This window comes from Littorina saxatilis, linkage group LG10, assembly GCF_037325665.1.
Source record: "Littorina saxatilis isolate snail1 linkage group LG10, US_GU_Lsax_2.0, whole genome shotgun sequence".
Classification (NCBI taxonomy): Eukaryota; Metazoa; Mollusca; class Gastropoda; order Littorinimorpha; family Littorinidae; genus Littorina; species Littorina saxatilis.
Window position 1 is genome coordinate 30,395,708 of NC_090254.1, and position 19,976 is coordinate 30,415,683.

The 19,976-nt window shown below is 50.5% G+C and overlaps 1 protein-coding gene across 1 annotated transcript in view; it reads right to left on the bottom strand.

Annotated features, from left to right (window-relative positions):
- The window catches only part of LOC138979027 (Parkinson disease protein 7 homolog), a 43,752-nt gene that overhangs the window by 8,634 nt on the left and 15,142 nt on the right, over positions 1 to 19,976 (bottom strand). The window contains exons 2-4 of the mRNA XM_070351843.1: positions 15,285 to 15,446; positions 14,560 to 14,629; positions 12,450 to 12,533 (exon numbers count right to left, since the gene is read on the bottom strand). Coding sequence (XP_070207944.1) covers positions 12,450 to 12,533; positions 14,560 to 14,629; positions 15,285 to 15,446 — 316 coding nt within the window. The remainder of the gene's footprint in view (positions 1 to 12,449; positions 12,534 to 14,559; positions 14,630 to 15,284; positions 15,447 to 19,976) is intronic.

Sequence of the window (19,976 nt, forward strand, 5' to 3'; positions counted from 1 at the left end):
GTTCTCTGTTGGTCTCAATCCCCTGCTTCTGGCATGAGAGGCCAGGCTGCCGGAGAGAGACCGTCCACCAAGGATGACGAACTGAGAATGTTCCTTGTCGACTCCTCAGAAAACCGGGAGTGGGCAAGAAACAAGTCCCTTCCGCACGAGACCGCATGGAAATAGCGCAGAGAGGACAGCCTCATTTGTGCCTCGTTCACCCTTGTAAGTGTGGAGAGGAGTGAGACACTTCCTCCGCGTCCTGCCCTTTACTAAGGGGAAAGGGCGCCAAGGAATCTGCCAGAGCGCGAGAAAGCGCCCGCAGGAGAGTCTCGGAAATGGAACTGAGTTCCAAAAGTTGTCAGCCCCCTTCCTCAGAGAATAGGAGATTCTGCCCATAGAACGGCAGAACCGAATCCTTCCTCAACGGCTTCGTAAGAAGCGAAAGAAGTTCCGGCGTGACCGAAAAACGGTGCACGCGGACGGGGAAAGGCCAACAGGCAGCTACGAGACGACCTTGGCCAAGGCAACTTCCTCTGGTCCGCTAAGGGCACGAAGGAGGAAGCCTGCGCAGGAGCGGCAAGGCATTCCGATGCCAGCTCCGAAGCTGAACCCTGAGGAACCAGCAACGAAACCGACGCCGGAGGCCACCCCCTGTCGAAGAGGGGGGCTCGGCGAAAAGGCAAAAAGGCGAAAAGCTACTAAGGGCGATTCTTCAAACCAGAAGTAGCTGCTTCCTCTTTGCCGACCGAAGTCCTTCCTGTTGGCAATCGATTGTGCTCATTCCCTAACTGAGAGGAGGATGAGAGGAATCAAAACCAAGGAAAGTGGGAGAGAGGAGCTCGCGGCCACCACCGGAGTGTGTGGATGCTGCTGTCCCAACAGAGGCAAGAAGCCTGTATGCCCATAGGGCAAGCCTTGTTCGAAATTCACCGGCGACCAAACGGAAGCAGCGGGAACTGAACCGGAAAATCCGGGAGGAGCCGGAAGTGCGGCAGCAACAGCAGCGCTATGCCAAAGCTGGTGCTGAGCCACCTACGAGCTGAAGCTCGGAACCCAAAGGTAGGCCGTAGGCCAGAACCGGAAGTGACAGTAACCTGTGCACTACCCGCTTGACCTACCCTCCTGCCAAGGCCGGAAGCGAAGCTGCCGGAAATGGCTGCCGTGCAAAGGGCAAAGCTCAAACCGGAAAGGGCCATGGGCTGCCCACACCCCGATGAACTAACATTTCCAGCCGGAGCCGGAAGAGAAGCTGTCGCGGACGACTGCTTACGTATAGCGCAGCTCAAGCCGGATGGGATCATAATTTGTCCACCTTCCAACGAGGCACTACTTCCGTGAACCGGAAGTGCCGCTGTCGCGTACGACTGCCGACGTAAGGCAAGGCTCGAACCGGACGTGACAGTAGCCTGTGCACTAACCAGTGAACCTACACTTCCGGTCGGAACCGGAAGAACAGCTGTCGCGGGCGACCGCTGTCATAGGACAAGGCTCGAGCCAGACGTGACAGTAGTCTGTGCACTAGCAAGTGAACCTCTACTTCCGGCCGGAGCTGGAAGCGGCTGCCGCGAACGACTGCTGACGTAAATTCGGAAGCTGGCCAGAGCCGCCGAAGGCAGCTGCTCCTCGTACACGGACCCGAAGTCCGAAACGCCACCTGAAGGGGACGGCTCATAGCCAAAAGAACCCGACAAATGACGCTGCGAGGGAAGGCCGTAAGCCGAACGCCCATCCTGTTGGCCATCGATGAAACTCGCACCCCTGACTAAGAGGAAGATGAGAGTCACCAACGACCGAAGGCAGCTGAAGAGAGGAGCTAGCGGCCACCACCGAAGTGGGTGGCTGCTGCTGTCCCAACAGAGGCAAAAAGCCTGTATGCCCAGGAGAACCACCGTATTCGAAATTCACCGGCGACACAACGGAAGCAGCGGGAACCGAACCGGAAAAGCCGGGAGGAGCAGGGAGTGCAGACGCAACAGCAGAACTATGCCATAGCTGGTGCTGAGGAGTCTGCAAGCCACAACCCGGAAGCCCTAGGCCGGAACCGGAAGTGACAGATGACTGTGCACGACCCGTTTGACCTACATTTCCTGCCCAGGCAGGAAGAGCAGCTGCCGGAAACGGCTGCTGTAGCAGGGCAAGGCTCGAACCGGAAGGGACCATGGGCTGTCCGCAAACCAGTGAACCAACACTTCCGGCCGGAGCCGGAAGCGAAGCTGCCGCGGACGGCTGCTTACGTAATTCGTAGCTCAAACCGGCAGGGACCATGGTCTGTCCGCTGTCCAGTGAACCACTACTTCCGGCCGGAGCCGGAAGGGAAGCTGCCGCGGACGGCTGCTTACGTAATTCGTAGCTCAAACCGGCAGGGACCATGGTCTGTCCGCTGTCCAGTGAACCACTACTTCCGGCCGGAGCCGGAAGGGAAGCTGCCGCGGACGGCTGCTTACGTAATTCGTAGCTCAAACCGGCAGGGACCATGGTCTGTCCGCTGTCCAGTGAACCACTACTTCCGGCCGGAGCTGGAAGTGCAGCTGCCGCGGACGGCTGCTGCGAGCACATACCTTGTGACGACCGTATCCCAAAAGGGACCTGCTCAGGTGCACTCCCGCAAGCGGTAGCCACCGAGCGCCGGCCGAGAAGAGAAACGCCTCCCTGTTCACCGCCTCCAGCACCAACGCCGAAGCCAGCAGGCTGGACAGGTGATCCGGAAACAACAGGAACACAGGAAGCCAACGACCGAGGGTCGCACACCCCCGGGAGGGAGGCAGAGCTGGAAACAGGGTCCGTCCGCGCCATCTCAATTTCTGGAAGCAAAGAGGACAAAAGGCTAGCCACAAGAGTGCCAGCCTCCGGCACAGGCGCCGGGTTCGAAACGGACGTGGTAGCGGTAATGCCCGCCGCCCGCGAGCCAGACGAAGTTTCCTCCGGCGCCGAAATGGGCACCGAAAAAACGAAGTTAGTCTTCGGGTCAGAAACGTGAACCGTGGGGTTCCTAGCCGAAGAAGTAGAAGCCGAGGACTTAGGTTTGCCAGGGCCTTTGCCCTTACTCTCGGCCTTAGCCGCTCGCTTTTTCTCACTATCAGACATGCTGTCACGCGAGAAAACAAACTACTGAAAATACACAAGTCTCTAGGACGTTAAAACTTCAGCAGAATAAACTAGCACAAAGTACAAGTTACAAGCAGGTAATAGTGCTACTGGTCGACGCTAAAAGTCCGAGCACGGACCCAAACTAACCAGCAAAAAACACCACGTGTAAGCGAAAAATGGCGACCAAAATGGCGGCCACAGCAACAAACTACCGAGCAAAATTCACAAGTCCGCGGACGAGAAAATTCTCAGCAGAATGGCAAAGCAAACAACAACAAAATGGAACAATCTCACCGCTAGAAACAGCTATGAGCAGACGGGGAGCCGAGGCTGGTGGGTGTCAAGCAGACAGCAAACAACAGCCTAGGAGCGAAATCAAGCACGACCTGTCTCTCTGGCTGAAAGATGTCGAATGAGGGTGTCTCGTATTGGGTACGAGATCTGTGGCGTGATGCACGCTACGGGAGGCAACCCAGGGTAGCAAGCTTGCTACTTTTTTGCTTGGGTTGCTTCCCTTATACTATAGACGGGATAGCGTTTTTTCAGTCTACCTAGCATCTCAACTGCGTCAATGCTAATATGTGACTCGGAGTAAGAATATGTAATTTAATTCGCATTGCGGCATTCAGCCAAGTAAACATGCTAGCTTCGGCGAGAACGACGTATAATCGAAAATTTCAAAACTAAATTTTCATTTAATTAATATACTTACTCAACTCACATAAATGGCATTAACTTCAGTTCATTGCTAAGATATTGAAGTAGTACTCGACCCTGGTAAGGGGGGAAGTAACTCCCTAAGAAAAACAATCCGTAGTCAAGGACGGGAGTCACCTCCCCTACCGGTAACCCGCACATGCGCGGTCCTGCTACCGGCCGTCATTCCCCCACGGAAACACACACCTGTAACACATATAATGTTAGCGGGGATGGATGGGAGGGTATAAACGATGTGAGTTGAGTAAGTATATTAATTAAATGAAAATTTAGTTTTGAAATTTTCGATTCAATCACATATTCTTACCTCAACTCACATAAATGGCAGATTGCACATAAAGGCGGTGGGATACTCACATTAAACTCTTGGAAGTATCTGGCCTGCGGCAACCATGGCTGGGAGGCAGTTGGTACCGTCCGGGTGAGTGCTGGCAATGTCCCGGAGGTAGTAGCTGAGGAAGACATCTTGAGACGTCCAGTATGCAGCTTTGAGGACGTCTGACATCCTACCAGACTTGAGGACAGCTAAGGAAGTTGCCCACGCTCGAGCCTCGTGAGTCCGAGGTGATCGAAGAGGAAGGACTGACTGCCCCCCCCCTTGTGTCTGCCACCACTGATAGGCATGCCTTTTAAGTGTGGAAGACCATCTGGTAAGCGTGGTTTTTGCAATGTCTTTATTTCGGGCTGTATTAATCGAAATAAACAACAACTTCTGAGCTGATGCTCGAATCGGAGCGGTACGCAACAAGTAAGCCTTAAGCGCACGTACCGGACAGTTAGAAAGATCCGGATCGCCGGGGGCTAAAATGTCCCGAAGAGGCCGAATGGAAATGATCAGTGAAAGTTAGTCAGGTTTTTGATTTTTGGCGAGAAAATCGGGACGGAAACGCAGTGAAACCGAGCCGTCTCTTTCAAAAGTGATATCACGGTCTAAACCTGAGAGGCCGTGGATCTCGCTGCCCCTTCGCGCGGAAGCGAGCAGTATGAGCATGAGAGTTTTGCGCGTAAGGTCAGAAAGACTAGCGTCTTGTAAAGGTTCAAAAGCACTAGAACGGAGAAATTCGAGTACTAGCAGAACGTCCCAAGCCGGAACAGAAGTTCTCTCCGTTGCAGAACTGAGGGCCGCGCCCTTTAGCACACTCGCGATGACTCCCCCGAGGGAGATGGAGCGACCAAGCTGCTTAAGAGTAACCGAGATGGCTGAGCGGCGAACGCGCAAAGTGGACGCGGCGCGTCCCTGAGCGGAGAGCCATGCCAAGTGGTTTGCGACCTGCATTGACCGCGGGGCGACCGGGACAACATTGTTAGCTGCACACCATCGAGTCCAAGCTAGCCAGTGCGATGAATAAACAGAGGAGGTGGAACGCCTGTGAGCCTTCTGGACTAAGTCCAAAGTAAGATCTGAGGCGCCTGAGCGCTTCAGTGATCGCCGAACAGTCGCCAGGCGTGAAGATCCAGGAACTCGGGGCGATCGCGAAGAATGCCCGTCCTGGGCTGTAGAAGCTCCCCTCGCCGGAGGCTGAGCGGAATTGGCGGGCCGCTGGCGAGCCGCAGGAGGTCCGGGAACCAATGCTGACTGGGCCAGCGCGGTGCCACGAGAAGAAGACGAGGCCGCTCTAAGTTGGCTTTTCGCAGGACCCTTCCGATGAGTGGAGTGGGAGGAAAGGCGTAAGCCACTAGCCCTGTCCAGCTGATCGTCATCGCGTCGATCTTCCACGCTTCCGGGTCCGGAAACGGGGAGACAAAGATCGGAAGTCGACGCGAAAACCTCGTGGCAAAGAGGTCGACCATCGGTCGCTCTACCTGCGCCCAAAGGCGGAGGAGCGCCTGATGTGCGATGGTCCACTCTGTGTGGAGGATCTGAGAGGACCGGCTGAGGGCGTCGGCCAGGACGTTCAGGCAGCCGGGCAGGTAGCGAGCCGAGACCAGAATCTGATGGCGAGCGCACCAAGAAAGGATCTCGCATGCTCGGCTGGACAACAGTTGAGATCGGGAACCGCCCTGTTTGTTGAGGTAGGCAGCAACTGTCGTGTTGTCGGTATGAATCAACACATGGGTGCCCTGAAGGGCGGAGAGAAAATGCTGAAGCCCCAGAAAGACTGCCTCGAGCTCGAGGCGATTGATGTGCCAAAGCCGCTGCTCTTGTGACCACCGACCGGACGTCGTGTGTGTGTCCACGTGAGCCCCCCAACCCTTCTGAGACGCGTCCGAAAAGAGATGCGTGGAGGGAGGAGGAAGCGCTATGGGCACTCCCTGCAGAAGCCAAGGGGTGTTCAACCACTGAAGCGTGGTCTGCTGAAACCAGACCCCGAGCGGGACTGAAACGTCCCAGCCTTGTGAAGTCGGATTCCAGACTGAACTGAGCGCCGCCTGAAATGGGCGCTTGTGGGATCTGCCTAGCGGAATAAGGGACGACATGGACTCCATCTGGCCCTGTACAGACGCAAGCGTCCGGGCTGGAGCTGACTGAAGCCCTAACAGGGAAGACAGAAGAGCCTGCAGTTTGTCCACCCGGCGTTGAGTGGGACGGACTGTCCACTCCCGTGAATCGAACGCCATGCCAAGGTAAGTAAAGGTCTGCGACGGAGTCAGCTCGGACTTGGTGTGGTTGACTCGGAAGCCGAGATCCTGAGCCTGGGCAAGGACAAACTGGGTATGCTGAAGGCAGAGCGCTTCCTGCTGATGAAGGATCAGCCAGTCGTCCAAGTATGCCCTGAGCCGAACCCCGTGCTGCCGAACGAGGGCACAAAGTTGGCGCACCACCATGGTGAATACCCAGGGAGCAAGTGACAGCCCGAAGGGAAGGGCTCGAAACTGGAAGATTCGGTCCCCCCACAGAAAACGCAACCACTTCCGGTCCGCCTCGTGCATGAGGATGTGGAAGTAGGCGTCCGTCAGGTCGACGGACGTCACCCAGTCGCCCGGGCGAAGCGCCTCCCTGACGGTCGCCGGCGTTTCCATGGTGAACCGAATTTTGCGCAAAAAGCGGTTCAGTGGAGAGAGGTCTAAGACTGGCCGCCACCCCCCGGAAGCCTTGGGAACAACGAAGATTCTTCCGTAAAAACCCAAGGAGGAGTGGTCGAGAACCTCCTCTATAGCCTGCTTCTGCAGCAAGAGAAGGATTTCCGCCTGAATTGCCTCCCGAGCGTCGAGGCTGGCCGGAAACCGGAAATTGGCCGGCGCTCTGGACAAAGGGGCCTTGCCTTCCTGCCAAGGAAGGCGGAACCCCGATCGAATCACCCCCATGATCCATAGGCTGCTTGTCCGAGACAGCCACACTGGAAGGGCCCGGGAGAGGCCGCCTGCTACCGAAAGGGTAGAGGCTGGGGGGGTGACTGGATCGGGGGGGTCTCATTGGGGGTTGGGCTTGCGCCCAGACCCCCGCTTCCCAAAGGAAGGTTTACGCTGGTAAGGGCGGGAACGTGAACCACCCCTACCTGCCTGAGACGACTTCTGCCCCGAGGACTTGCCTGCAGCTGGTGCAGAACTCCGTGGTTTGTTACCGTGCTGCTTAAGAGCGAGTTCCGTCAGTTGCACCACATGATGGTCACGAGCCTCCTCCGTTTGCTGCCGGAGGGCATCCAAAGAGCGTGATCCCAGCAACGCACCCTCTGAGAAGGGAGAGACTCTCAAAGAGTCTATGGTGGCCTTATCCGTCAGGCGTGAGCCGTTAAGAAAAGCCTCGCGCCTCCAAAACACAACCTGAGAGTAGAGCCGAGCAGCAAGAGTCATCTGACTGTCAGTGACCTTCGCGAGGGCCGCCAAGAGCATGGCAGCATCAGCCTCAATGGCATCGTCACGGAACCTAAAAGGTTCGATGGACGAAGCGATGGCTCTCGTGAGAGACCGGATGAGCGTTTCCGCTAAGGAGGTCAGTTCGAGGGAAGAACGCCCGCTCTCCTCCAGCCCGAGTAGACTCTGTTCCGTACACACGGCAGTCCTATCTCGGCTATAACCGTCCTGCCGTAAGCGAGCCAGTTCCGGAGTCACCGGAAGTGGAGCTGTGGGCAGCGAAAACGAGGAGAGAAGAGAATGTGGCCTGCTAGGCAGCCGCGATCTTCTAGAATTAGCTGGGAGGCCGCCGCCTGCCTGAGCCGAGGCTAACCAAGGCTGAGCAGACGGGGGGGCTTCCCCATGAGCAGCCAAGAGAGGGAAGGGTGTGTTAGCGTCCGCCAACACCTGAGCCATCACAAAAGGGACGGAAGGAGATTCAATGAACCGGAACTTCGCCTTCGTGTCCCCCGCGCCCGCAAAATCTGCCAAAGCAGAAGGAGGGGGTGCGACCACAGTAGAATCGGCGGAGACACCCTCAGGGAAATACCGTGAGGTTATCTCCGCAGCCAACTCCAGAGTAGGGCCCAGTTTATTGGGAATCCGTAAAGGGGTAACAGATTCAGAGCAATCCTCATCCCCTTCCTGTTCCTCTCCAAAACCTTCCTGATCTCCATCAGAAGGAGGGTCCGGCAAACCGGAAACCCACCCGTCCACGGAAGCGGAAGTGGCTAGAGTCGGTTGAACAATAGACGGAAGCGCCGCAAACTGTCCACCAACAGCACCGCCGACAACCGGAACCGCCGCGGCGGAACCGGAAGTCGGGGCCGGAAGTCGATGCGTAACCAGGGAAGGGATAGCAGGGACACTGCCACCGGAACCACTAGCCCGCTGTCCTCCACCGGAAGTGCCTGCCACAGCACAACCGGAAGTCGAGGACGACAACCCACGGGCAGGCCCGACCGGAAGCCCCGAGGGGCAACCAGAGGAGCCTACCCCCTGCGAACTCGAACCAGGAACGGCGGCAGCCGGACCAAGAGCTACAGGTCGATGACCGCCGACAGAATCTTGTAGGCCAGAGCTGGACAGACAAGACGCTGCTGCCTGCCCCCCAGAGGCCGGGACAGCCGAAACTGATCCCAGGGGGGCAGGCTGGCGCGCTTCGCCGCTCCCTAGCGCACCCGCCACGTGATGGACGGTGTACTGCCGGGGAGGAGCCGTCTGCGAACCCGGCGACGCAAAAGCGTAACCCGGGCCCGCAGGCAAGTGTGAGCCCCCAAAAAGATGGGGACTCCCACAAACGCCGCCCAACGCCGAAGCGCTGGAACCGGGCGGCGCTAAGGCCGCGAACCCCCCTGAAAAGGCAGGGGAATCCGCAACCAAACCAGAAAAATCCGGCCCGAGATCAGCCGACGTGATCGTCGATGACGGCCGCAGCCTAGAAAGAGAGGCCACCCCCCCCACGCCAGGCAGAATGTAAGGCAACTAGGTCGTGCTTCAAGGTAGCAAACATTGCCAGAATTTCTTCTCGAGACACGGACTCGCTGGACCGTGGCGTCTGCGAGCGCGAGAGAGGAGAAGTAGAGCGTTCTTGCGTGGGAAAGACCGGTGACGGTGACGTGGAGTCGAGCGAAACCCGTTCTGTTTTCTTAGTCACCGGGTCAGTAACCAGAATTAAAGACGTAGCCTGAGACGAAGTTACCGAGGCACGCGTCTTTGATTTAGACTTAGACTTGTCCTTATCCTTCTCTTTCCCCGGTGAAGAGAGCAGAGAAACAAGTTTGCCCTTGCTTTTAGAGTTTTTGTCCGCCATTTGCAATATCAAACACGCGCACGTGGAGAAGAATTACAACAGCGAAAATACTCAAACAAACGCAACGCGTAGCGAAGAGAAGTGAAACGATCTTACCTAAAGAAAGCAACGCAAAGACCAGGGTCAAATGGCCTTCCACAAAAAGGCCAAGGCAAAAATATGCCGGAGTACAACAACACGTCTGTGCAGTAGTGTTGAAGTGGGTGGAAATGAAGGCCGGTAGCAGGACCGCGCATGTGCGGGTTACCGGTAGGGGAGGTGACTCCCGTCCTTGACTACGGATTGTTTTTCTTAGGGAGTTACTTCCCCCCTTACCAGGGTCGAGTACTACTTCAATATCTTAGCAATGAACTGAAGTTAATGCCATTTATGTGAGTTGAGGTAAGAATATGTGATTGAATTCGCATGCGGCATTCAGCCAAGTAAACATGCTAGCTTCGGCGAGAACGACATATAATTCGCATGCGGCATTCAGCCAAGTAAACATGCTAGCTTCTGCGAGAACGACATATAATTCGCATGCGGCATTCAGCCAAGTAAACATGCTAGCTTCGGCGAGAACGACATATAATTCGCATGCGGCATTCAGCCAAGTAAACATGCTAGCTTCGGCGAGAAGGACGTATAATTCGCATGCGGCATTCAGCCAAGTAAACATGCTAGCTTCGGCGAGAAGGACGTATAATTCGCATGCGGCATTCAGCCAAGTAAACATGCTAGCTTCGGCGAGAACGACGTATAATTCGCATGCGGCATTCAGCCAAGTAAACATGCTAGCTTCGGCGAGAACGACGTATAATTCGCATGCGGCATTCAGCCAAGTAAACATGCTAACTTCGGCGAGAACGACGTATAATTCGCATGCGGCATTCAGCCAAGTAAACATGCTAGCTTCTGCGAGAACGACGTATAATTCGCATGCGGCATTCAGCCAAGTAAACATGCTAGCTTCGGCGAGAACGACGTATAATTCGCATGCGGCATTCAGCCAAGTAAACATGCTAGCTTCGGCGAGAAGGACGTATAATTCGCATGCGGCATTCAGCCAAGTAAACATGCTAGCTTCGGCGAGAACGACGTATAATTCGCATGCGGCATTCAGCCAAGTAAACATGCTAGCTTCGGCGAGAACGACATATAATTCGAAAGGATTTGGTTAAGGAAACAACGCTCCATCAAATTTGAATCATTTTCACTTTCGTAAACTTGAAGTCCATGGCATCAAACAGAAGTGAAATGACTATCGAACACTTTGCAGTATGTCGTTATTGCGAGAAATTCGTTTTAGCTGCGTTTTCTGTCATTTAGTCATCGATTTAAACTTTTTGTCAATAAAAATGGCAAAACAGAATCGAATTTCTAAGAAATACCAAAAGAGATCAAAAAACATCAAATTCTACCAATGTCGCTAAGCATCACGTGACTTTCAGCGCTATCAGCGAAACGCTACAGGTACTGCACCCGCGGGGATTCCCTGTAAACAGGGAAAACGCTTACAGGAACTACACCTACAAGGAATCCTACTCTTTAGGTCGACATAGACCCCTTCAACCCTAATAATAAGATCTAAGACACAAAGGGACGTAAGCGCTCTAAATATAGCTGACAAGTACAACTAAATTAGTAAGTGAAGGTTAACCCATATTTGACTGGATACGCGCCCGCGAGTAGTGTAGCCAAACAACGGGATACGCATTTGTGTGTACTTTGCAGGTGACGTCAGAAAACTTATGTTTGTTTGTTTGTTTGCTTAACGCCCAGCCGACCACGAAGGGCCATATCAGGGCGGTGCTGCTTTGACATATAACGTGCGCCACACACAAGACAGAAGTCGCAGCACAGGCTTCATGTCTCACCCAGTCACATTATTCTGACACCGGACCAACCAGTCCTAGCACTGACCCCATAATGCCAGACGCCAGGCGGAGCAGCCACTAGATTGCCAATTTTAAAGTCTTAGGTATGACCCGGCCGGGGTTCGAACCCACGACCTCCCGATCACGGGGCGGACGCCTTACCACTAGGCCAACCGTGCCGGTAGAAAACTTATGTACACGTTAATCACTGACGTAGACAAGTTTAGTTAACTACGTCACCGTGTCGGGTGATGACTAAGAAACATCTGTGTACTATTTTTGAATATTTTATTTCCGAATCGAGGTGACTGTTTCCGTTTCCTGCCGAAGTAAACAAAGAACTCGTCACGTTTGAATACAACAATGGCGGAGATAGTCAGAAGTTCGCCAAGCAATGGAAGCGATATTGATAGAGATAAAGAAAACGATCTACTGGAGAATCTAGACAACCAAGAAGTTGTAGAAACATTTGATCCAGCAATGAGAGCTGAAATGGACGAAATGCTCAGGCAGAATACATGATGTTTGACGGCGAAGACATGTCGGTGTCAGTTGTGGTTTTTCTTGATTCGCGTCATGTGAAGTAAAAAGATCATAACTACATCATTTTTGCTTTGATTTTCATTTCATTTTTTTTGCTTGAAAGGAAATTGGTTGTAGAATAGTTTATAACCATATGTTCCGCATTAAATATTGCTTCTTCGTGTTGAAAAATGGAGTTGAACACGGATTGATTTTTTTAACGATAAATTCGGCACTTCCTTTTATTCCTGAGTTCGTGGTTTTTATTTTGTCATCCTAAAATTCACATGAGTGTGTAGAAAAATCATTTCTCATTATTTTGATATCCATTTGGTGCACATAGGACAAAAAACAGCTGCACAGTGACAGTTTACATGCAAGTACCCCACATTCACAACACTGGCATAAAAAAGCCCAGTTCTCCCAGTGGAAATCTCTGTGACCTACTAAGCCTAAGCACTGGTGCTCTCAGCCTTGCTTGCAGTCAAATAATTATGAGATAAGGGGATGAAATATGTGCTTGTTCATTTCAATCCAGTGTTATTTTCTCAGTTGCCAGTAGCTCTTGTTGCGCATGTCGGCTATATATTCAAAGCGCTTATGTCCCTTTGTTTCTTAGAGCAGGCTTGCTGAAGGTTTACAAACTTCGACAAAGAGGAAAAAAGACATTCCCAGTGATTTTAGCTAGAACAAAATCTCACCTTCTTTCATCTTGTCTGCAAAGCTGGGGTAGCTGGTGACTCTCTTGCCCTTGCCGATGCCATGAGCCATCAAGGCCGTGGGGGCTGCATTGCAAACATCAGTTTGGTCAATTGCAGAACAGGTTAAACCAACAAATTAACACAAAAGTTGAAACTCTCCAGTCTCACACACTAACACAGACAGAGATGGACAAAGCATGTGCACACTTGCAAAGCAGAATCAAATGGATCAGTCCACTTGGATACACAACCAAAGTCTACAGATCGACTGGCCGCTTTCTATAAACAAATGGAATTAATTTCGTAATCGTGACAAGTTTATCAATCTGCAAAGTGAATGACAACTTCCTGTCAGTAAGTGGAAAGGGAGCAACAAGGCTGCTCATTGTGGGTATGTGTGTCAATGACATCCAGCTGGAAGCATGCTCTTATCCCATGTAAAATCCAGGACAGATCACTGATCAGTGGTGGTGCACATTATCCTTTCCACGGGAAAGAAGGCACACACCTTTAACACTTTAAGTGACATTGACAAATGTGCACATCCATGATACTGGGTAACAGTTGTGGGACATGAGCACTTTGACAAAAAGTGTCAATAATCAAACTTAAACAGGCTTGTCCACATACACAAGACCTGTTTTCAATCAGATATTCCAAAGACAAACAAGAAGAGCAAACGCTCGATCGAGTCACTTTCGCAGTTCTGAATATTATATGAGGCATCAGATGGACAGGAAGAAATTGCTATTCACAACACAATGAGTCACGTTCACATAAAATTTGAGCCCGGTCACTTTTATAGTTTCCGAGAAAAGCCCAACGTTAAGTTGTGTGTTGCCGAACAGAAAAGGCTAGTTATCTCCCTTGTTTTTCTGATAACGTTCGTAAAAGGCTACAGATGTAAATACTTTGATGTAAAGAATAATCCTACAAAGTTTCAATCACATCCGATGAACTTTGTCAAAGATATAAAATGTCTAATTTTTCCTTTGACGCTGACCTGTGACCTTGAAAAAGGTCAAAGGTCAATGAAACCATCGTTAAAGTGTAGAGGTCATTGGAGGTCACGACTAAACAAAATATGAGCCCGATCGCTTTGATAGTTTCCGAGAAAAGATATAAAATGTCTAATTTTTCCTTTGACGCTGACCTGTGACCTTGAAAAAGGTCAAAGGTCAACGAAACCATCGTTAAAGTGTAGAGGTCATTGGAGGTCACGACTAAACAAAATATGAGCCCGATCGCTTTGATAGTTTCCGAGAAAAGTCCAACGTTAAGGTGGTGTCTACGGACGGCCGGCCGGCCGGCCGGACGGCCGGCCGGCCGGACAGACTAACACTGACCGATTACATAGAGTCACTTTTTCTCAAGTGACTCAAAAATGGAAGGTTCTCAAGCATCTATTTCACCACAACACATTGACAATTGGGCGGGGTCGACTGCGTGAAGTCAGTTAGTGTGCTTTGCGTACATTACAGAAGGAAACGAAACGTGAGATTGGAAAATCGTCTGCGTTTATCGGCGATCATTGATATTTTTTGAAAGATCTATTGCTCAAATAATTAAGTAAGTTATAATCTAGCATACAAAATAATGTTGATGCTGTAAAGTGTGTGCGTTAGTACTTTAGACAATTCATTCTCCCTGAAGCGTTCATGGAAACAAAAGTAACTTACGACAAGGGTTTTTTCAATTCCATCTAAATCTGAAATAACTAAGTGTTATATTATTTTCTGTGTTTTTATTGTAAAAATGTGTCCTTTACCTAAAATCATGTGCCCCAACAAATGATCTTTGGTGTTTCTAACAAAATAACCAGTGCATAGAAGTGAGAAGCTTTGTTCATGTCCCACTTTCAAGCGCCATTTTGAGGCCATGCTTTGATAAACAAAAGTATTAAAAACATTCACTAACATAACTTTTTTTGCAAACATGTTTTATTTCATCACACAAAGTTGTCATACATCACGTGAAACCATCAACTGAGTCCAAGGCTTTGTGAGAGCAAGTTTATAGATAAAGCAAAGTTAGTTACTCACTGATTTTGTAAAGTCTGTTACCCAGTATCAAGGACGTGCACAAATGATATAAATATATGCAAATATACCTGCACAGACAGCAGCCACAAAACCTCCTCGTTTCTCCTGTTCCTCCAGGGCTTTTCCAACCACTGAGGACTGAAACAATGACAGCAGAGTCCCGAATTAACCCTGTGGAAGTGACGTCACATACTGAAAGAAGAGCGACCATTTCAGATTCACTCAGTGGGACCATGAACCTCACATGGGCCTAAATTTGGTTATTGCTGAAACAACATGAAAATATAACAATGTCCCTGCAAGCTACACGTGCCTACTATGTATCACTATCTGTGTGATCTTTGTACCCTTCCCGCTTCTTAATTTGAACTCTGAAATTGAAAATACCATAAAAGACCCCTATCAGAAAGTGTACTGCTAATCACTGAATCAGTACAGCCAACAGGAAACAACCAGGAGCATGATGTATACCTCCTGTTCCAAGTTTTTCATCATTTATTAGTAAAAATTTGTAATTTAATAATAAAGTTTATTATACAGGCATGGAATTTTGGTGTGGTGCATTAATTTTACGATAAAGTTTATACAGACTTGAACTCATAAAAGTAGAATCCTCCGAAGTTAGTCACTCACCTGGGGACGTAATGTACGTTCCTCTTCCCCTTTTTCTATGCTCCCTTTCTTCGCCCTCTCATCTCACCACACACAAAAAAATACACACACAAAAAAACCTTCAAACTGATTTCTAAAAATAAAAATAAAAAAGGGAAAAAAGAAAAAGCCATGCATTTACCTCAGCCAGAATTTTGGCACCTCCACCACCCCCTGGCAGCACCAAAACATCATAGGGTCCTTTCTTGAGAGCATCCTCCACAGCTGCATCGGGGACAATGCTGACATCACGACTGCACTTGATGGGCCCCTTGTGTCCCACGCCCGCCAGTGTCACATCCACCTGAAGGCATGCAAACAACATTTTACTAAGTCAGTTAGGATTTTTTCAATCAAATTCTACAACTTTAGAAAATAATGCACATGAACACACAGACAAACGTGTGTATGCAGCCAGACATACAAATAGGTAAACACACACACCACACACTTTTTATCTTGCATATATATATTAGAAATAATATATCAGGGTTTAACCTGGAAGAAAAAAGTTCAGTAATGCGTGTAACCGCCCTGGCTGTTTTGGCACTCGACGCAGGGAGTCCTCATAGAGTTGACCAGGGTGGTGAAGATCCTCTGTGGAAGCGCCTGCCACTCAGCCTGCAGCATCTGGTAGAGGTGCTGGACAACCCTGGGAGGGGGGAGGTTGCTCCTCACTTTGCGATCCAACTCATCCCAGAGGTTCTTAATCGGGTTGAGATCAGGACTGCATGCTGGCCACTCCATTCTGTTGACTCCAGACTGCTGCAGGAAGTCGTTGACCACCCTTGCCCTGTGGGGGTGAGCGTTGTCATCCTGGTGGACAGCCTGCAGTCCCATCTGCTGCAGTGTGGGCACCGCCAGCGGTCGAAGGATCTCATCCCGGTATCGGAGGCCAGTCAGGTTACCCTGTACATGAAACAAGGGTGTTCTGTGGTGAAGGCTGAAGGCCCCCCAGACCATTACAGAACCTCCACCAAAGGCCACCTTTTCTTGGACAGTGGTGTCAATGTAGCGTTCCCCTTGGCGCCTCCAGACCCTCAGTCGGTCGTCGTTGTGGTTCAGGGTGAAGCGTGATTCATCACTGAACAGGACCTGGGACCATTGCTGATGTGTCCACCTCACGTGACGTCTTCAGAAGGCGCGGCGTGCTGCCCTATGGGCTGGAGTTAAGTGTGGGCGTACAGCTGGGCGACGAGAACGGAGGTTAAACCCATGAAGGCGATTCCGTATTGTCTGCTGGCTGATGTTGATGTTAGTAGCCACCCTCCGCTGCCTTCGAATAATGCTGGAAGAGGCTGTTCTTGTTTACAAGGCTAGTCGTTCAATGAGACGATCTTCACGTGGAGTTGTCTTCTTTGGTCGCCCAGGTCTGCGTCTTTCCCGGACCCTCCCAGTGGCTGGAAAACGTTGAATCAGTCTGACAATGACCAAGATGGACACGTGAAGTCGCCTGGCCACTTCTCGCTTGGGGACACCATCTTGGAACCATGCAACAGCTCGTCCCCTCTCAAACTCGTTCAATTTTTGTCGTGGAGGCATTGTCAGATAATGCCTAATATTGGTGGTATGTCTTCTCAAAAAGCCAAGCAAGTGACAGCATCTCACACATAAACAGCAGTGCTTGCACGTGCATAATGGTTTGCTTTTTCTTTTGCTACCAAGCTCAGTAGTAGAAAATCCCGTGCAATTTCTCGATTAACACAACATCGCCCACTTACAGCTAAACAAGAATTCATAACAATTTGGTTTGACTGAGAAATAAATAACAGTAGCGAACTGATTTTATTGAGCACCTGTTTTCTCATAGTGATCCTTAACTTTTTGTGAGTAGTGTATATATCTATACTAGATGAATATCCGCTTCGCCGGGTACGGCTTCGCCGGGAAGAAGTCGAGCCGAATACCCGGCTGCGCCGGGGACCCGGCAAAGGTGTACGCCGGCTTTGCCGGCGCACCGCACGAAGGAAGGGAGATAAACGCGCAAAACACTGGAGAAGAGTAAAAATAGTATAACGGGAATATGGATTGAGCGTTGTTGACAGTGACCTTCTAAAAATAGAAACGGGAATATGGATTGACGCCACACGAAGGAAGGGAGATAAACGCTGAAAACACTGGAGAAGATAAGGAAGACTTACTGGGAATGGATCCAGAGAAAAACCAAAATCGGTTCAGCGCTGCGCGCTGAGAGCACGTGTTGAAATATCTAATCGAGCAGGTTGTGTCCGGGGTCTACCTAAATATGCCCACCAAATTTGAAAGAGATCCATCGAGAACCTTGGGCGTGCATCGCGGACACACACACACACACACGCACAGACAGACACAAGTCGTATATATATATATATATAGATATATATACGACTTGTGTCTGTCTGTGTGTGTGTGTGTGTGTGTGTGTTGTGTGTGTGTGTGTGTGTGTGTGTGTGTGTTCGCGATGCACGGCCAAAGTTCTCGATGGATCTGCTTGAAATTTGGTGGGCATATTCAGGTACACCCCGGACACTATCTGGTCGATGAACATTTTCAACACGTGCTCTCAGCGCGCAGCGCTGAACCGATTTTGGTTTTTCTGTTCATCCATTCCCAGTAACTCTTCCTTATCAGATTCTCCAGTGTTTTGCGTTTATCTCCCTTCCTTCGTGTGGTGTCAATCCATATTCCCGTTACTATTTTTAGAAGGTCACTGTCCACAACGCTCAATCCATATTCCCGTTACTATTTTTAGGTCACTGTCCACAACGCTCCTTATCTTCTCCAGTGTTTTGCGCGTTTATCTCCCTTCCTTCGTGTGGCGTCAATCGCGTACGGTGCGCCACTTACCCGGCAAGGCCGGGTACCCGGCAAAGCCGGCGTACGGTGCGCCACTCACCCGGCAAAGCCGGGTACCCGGCGAAGCCGGGTATTCGGCTCTACTTCTTCCCGGCGAAGCCGGCTACCGGGAATTCATCTAGTATATGAGTTGTTCTTTCCCAATAAACATGCCAGAACTGGGCCACTGCTGGCTTTTTGCTGGCAAGTTTGGTAAAGCTGGCCATAAAAAAACCAACACTGGGCCAATTATGGTTTGCCAACAAAGGCCCAGTTATGGCTTGCCATCACTGGCCCATCTCTGGCATTCCAGTAATATTGTCGGCCAGTAAAATGCCTTAATTGGCCCACTGTTGGCACGCCATTGGTGGCCCAGTGCTTGTTTGCCAGCATTGGGCCATAGGTGGCGATTTGCTGGCAATTATAGGTGGGTTTTTGCTGGCACGCCAGCAGTGGGCCAATGCTGGATAATTGCTGGCAAGAAGATCTGCGACAGCACAGCGGTATGACTTTCTCACTTGGAGTGACGTAATGTACAAACAAATGTCGAAATATCTTGACGTCACTCGTGATGATGACGCATTGTCAACTAAATCCGGCCCGCGGTGGTTCTGCAGATGTCCGGTTATTTGTTTTGCATTCAACTTCAAGGAATTTCCAAAGCACCTTCTTCGATTTCAGTACGCGTCCGATCTCCTCCGGCTAGAAGCAAGCGTGGTGAGTTTCACAAACAGTTGTGTGAGCAGGTCGTCGCAACGGCGTTAGATCTAGTATCTTCTTGTTCTTTTCCTCCGTTGTCGGTCTTTTTTTCAACTTTCTTCTGCTGGACGTTTGAGTCAGTTCGCAAAATATAATAGACTTTAAGAAGTCGTCCTCTCTGTAAGAAAGAATCTGCGCGCGCACGCGTGTGTGTGTGTGTGTGTGTGTGTGTGTGTGTGTGTGTGTGTGTGTGTGTGTGTGTGTGCGTGCGCCCGCGCGCGCGGTTGTGTGTGTGTGTGTGTGTGTGCGCCCGCGCGCGCGGTTGTGTGTGTGTGTGTGTGTGTGTGTGTGTGTGTGTGTGTGTGTGTGTGCCTTTTTCCTTTCTTTGTGTGATTGAGTTTGTTTTGTCTCTGTCAAAAGAAAAGCACCATAGGCATTACCATAAGCTTACTTGTAACCAAACAAATTGCATCTTGTGAATGTTGACATTGAGTATGTGTCTATTCACTCCAGGACAAAGATTTGTGCAAGTGTCTGACTGCCCAACTGGATAAGATGCAGCTCGCCTGGGTCTCAGTTCCTGAGAGAAACGCAAGAGAGCTGTCCGAGACAACGTAAGCTTCGCAGGTTAGATCAAAATACATATATTCCTGTTGACCCCTTACTTCTGCTTGGCATTTTAGTCAGTTCAGAAAATATGATAGATTACAAGAAGTCGTCCTCTCTGTGAGAATGCCTCTGTGTGTGTATGTGTGTGTGTGTGTGTGTGTGTGTGTGTGTGTGTGTGTGTGTGTGTGTGTGTGTGCGTGTGTGTGTGCGCGTGTGTGTGTGTGAGCGCGCGCGCGTGCGTGCGTGCGTGTGCTGTTTGCTTGCATGCCTGCGTGTATGCTTGCGTTTGTTTGGTTGTTTGGTTGTGTGTGTGTGTGTATGTGTGTGTGTGTTTGAATGTGTGTGTGTGTGTGTGCGTGTGTGAGTGTGTGTGTGTGTGTGTGTGTGATATGGAATAATGAATTAAAACCAACAAAACTCGTTTGCTTTCATGTTTCAAGAGGTGAACGGCAGGAGGACTTGAGAGTTTCAATGGCTTACCGTAGGCTACGACGTCAGGACAAAGAAAAGAAGCGTTATCTCAACGTTGCGGATGCGAACAGAGAAATGACAGAATCAAGACAATCCTACGGAGGTTTACTGGGAAGTGAACAAGAAACATTCCTGCCTTTGGTCATCATGTCTCGAGTGTGAAATTTAGAACGCTGTACAAATAAAATAAAACAGTGAGCAACTGAAAACAAAGCGTACGTTTCTGTAATGTTTCGGTAAT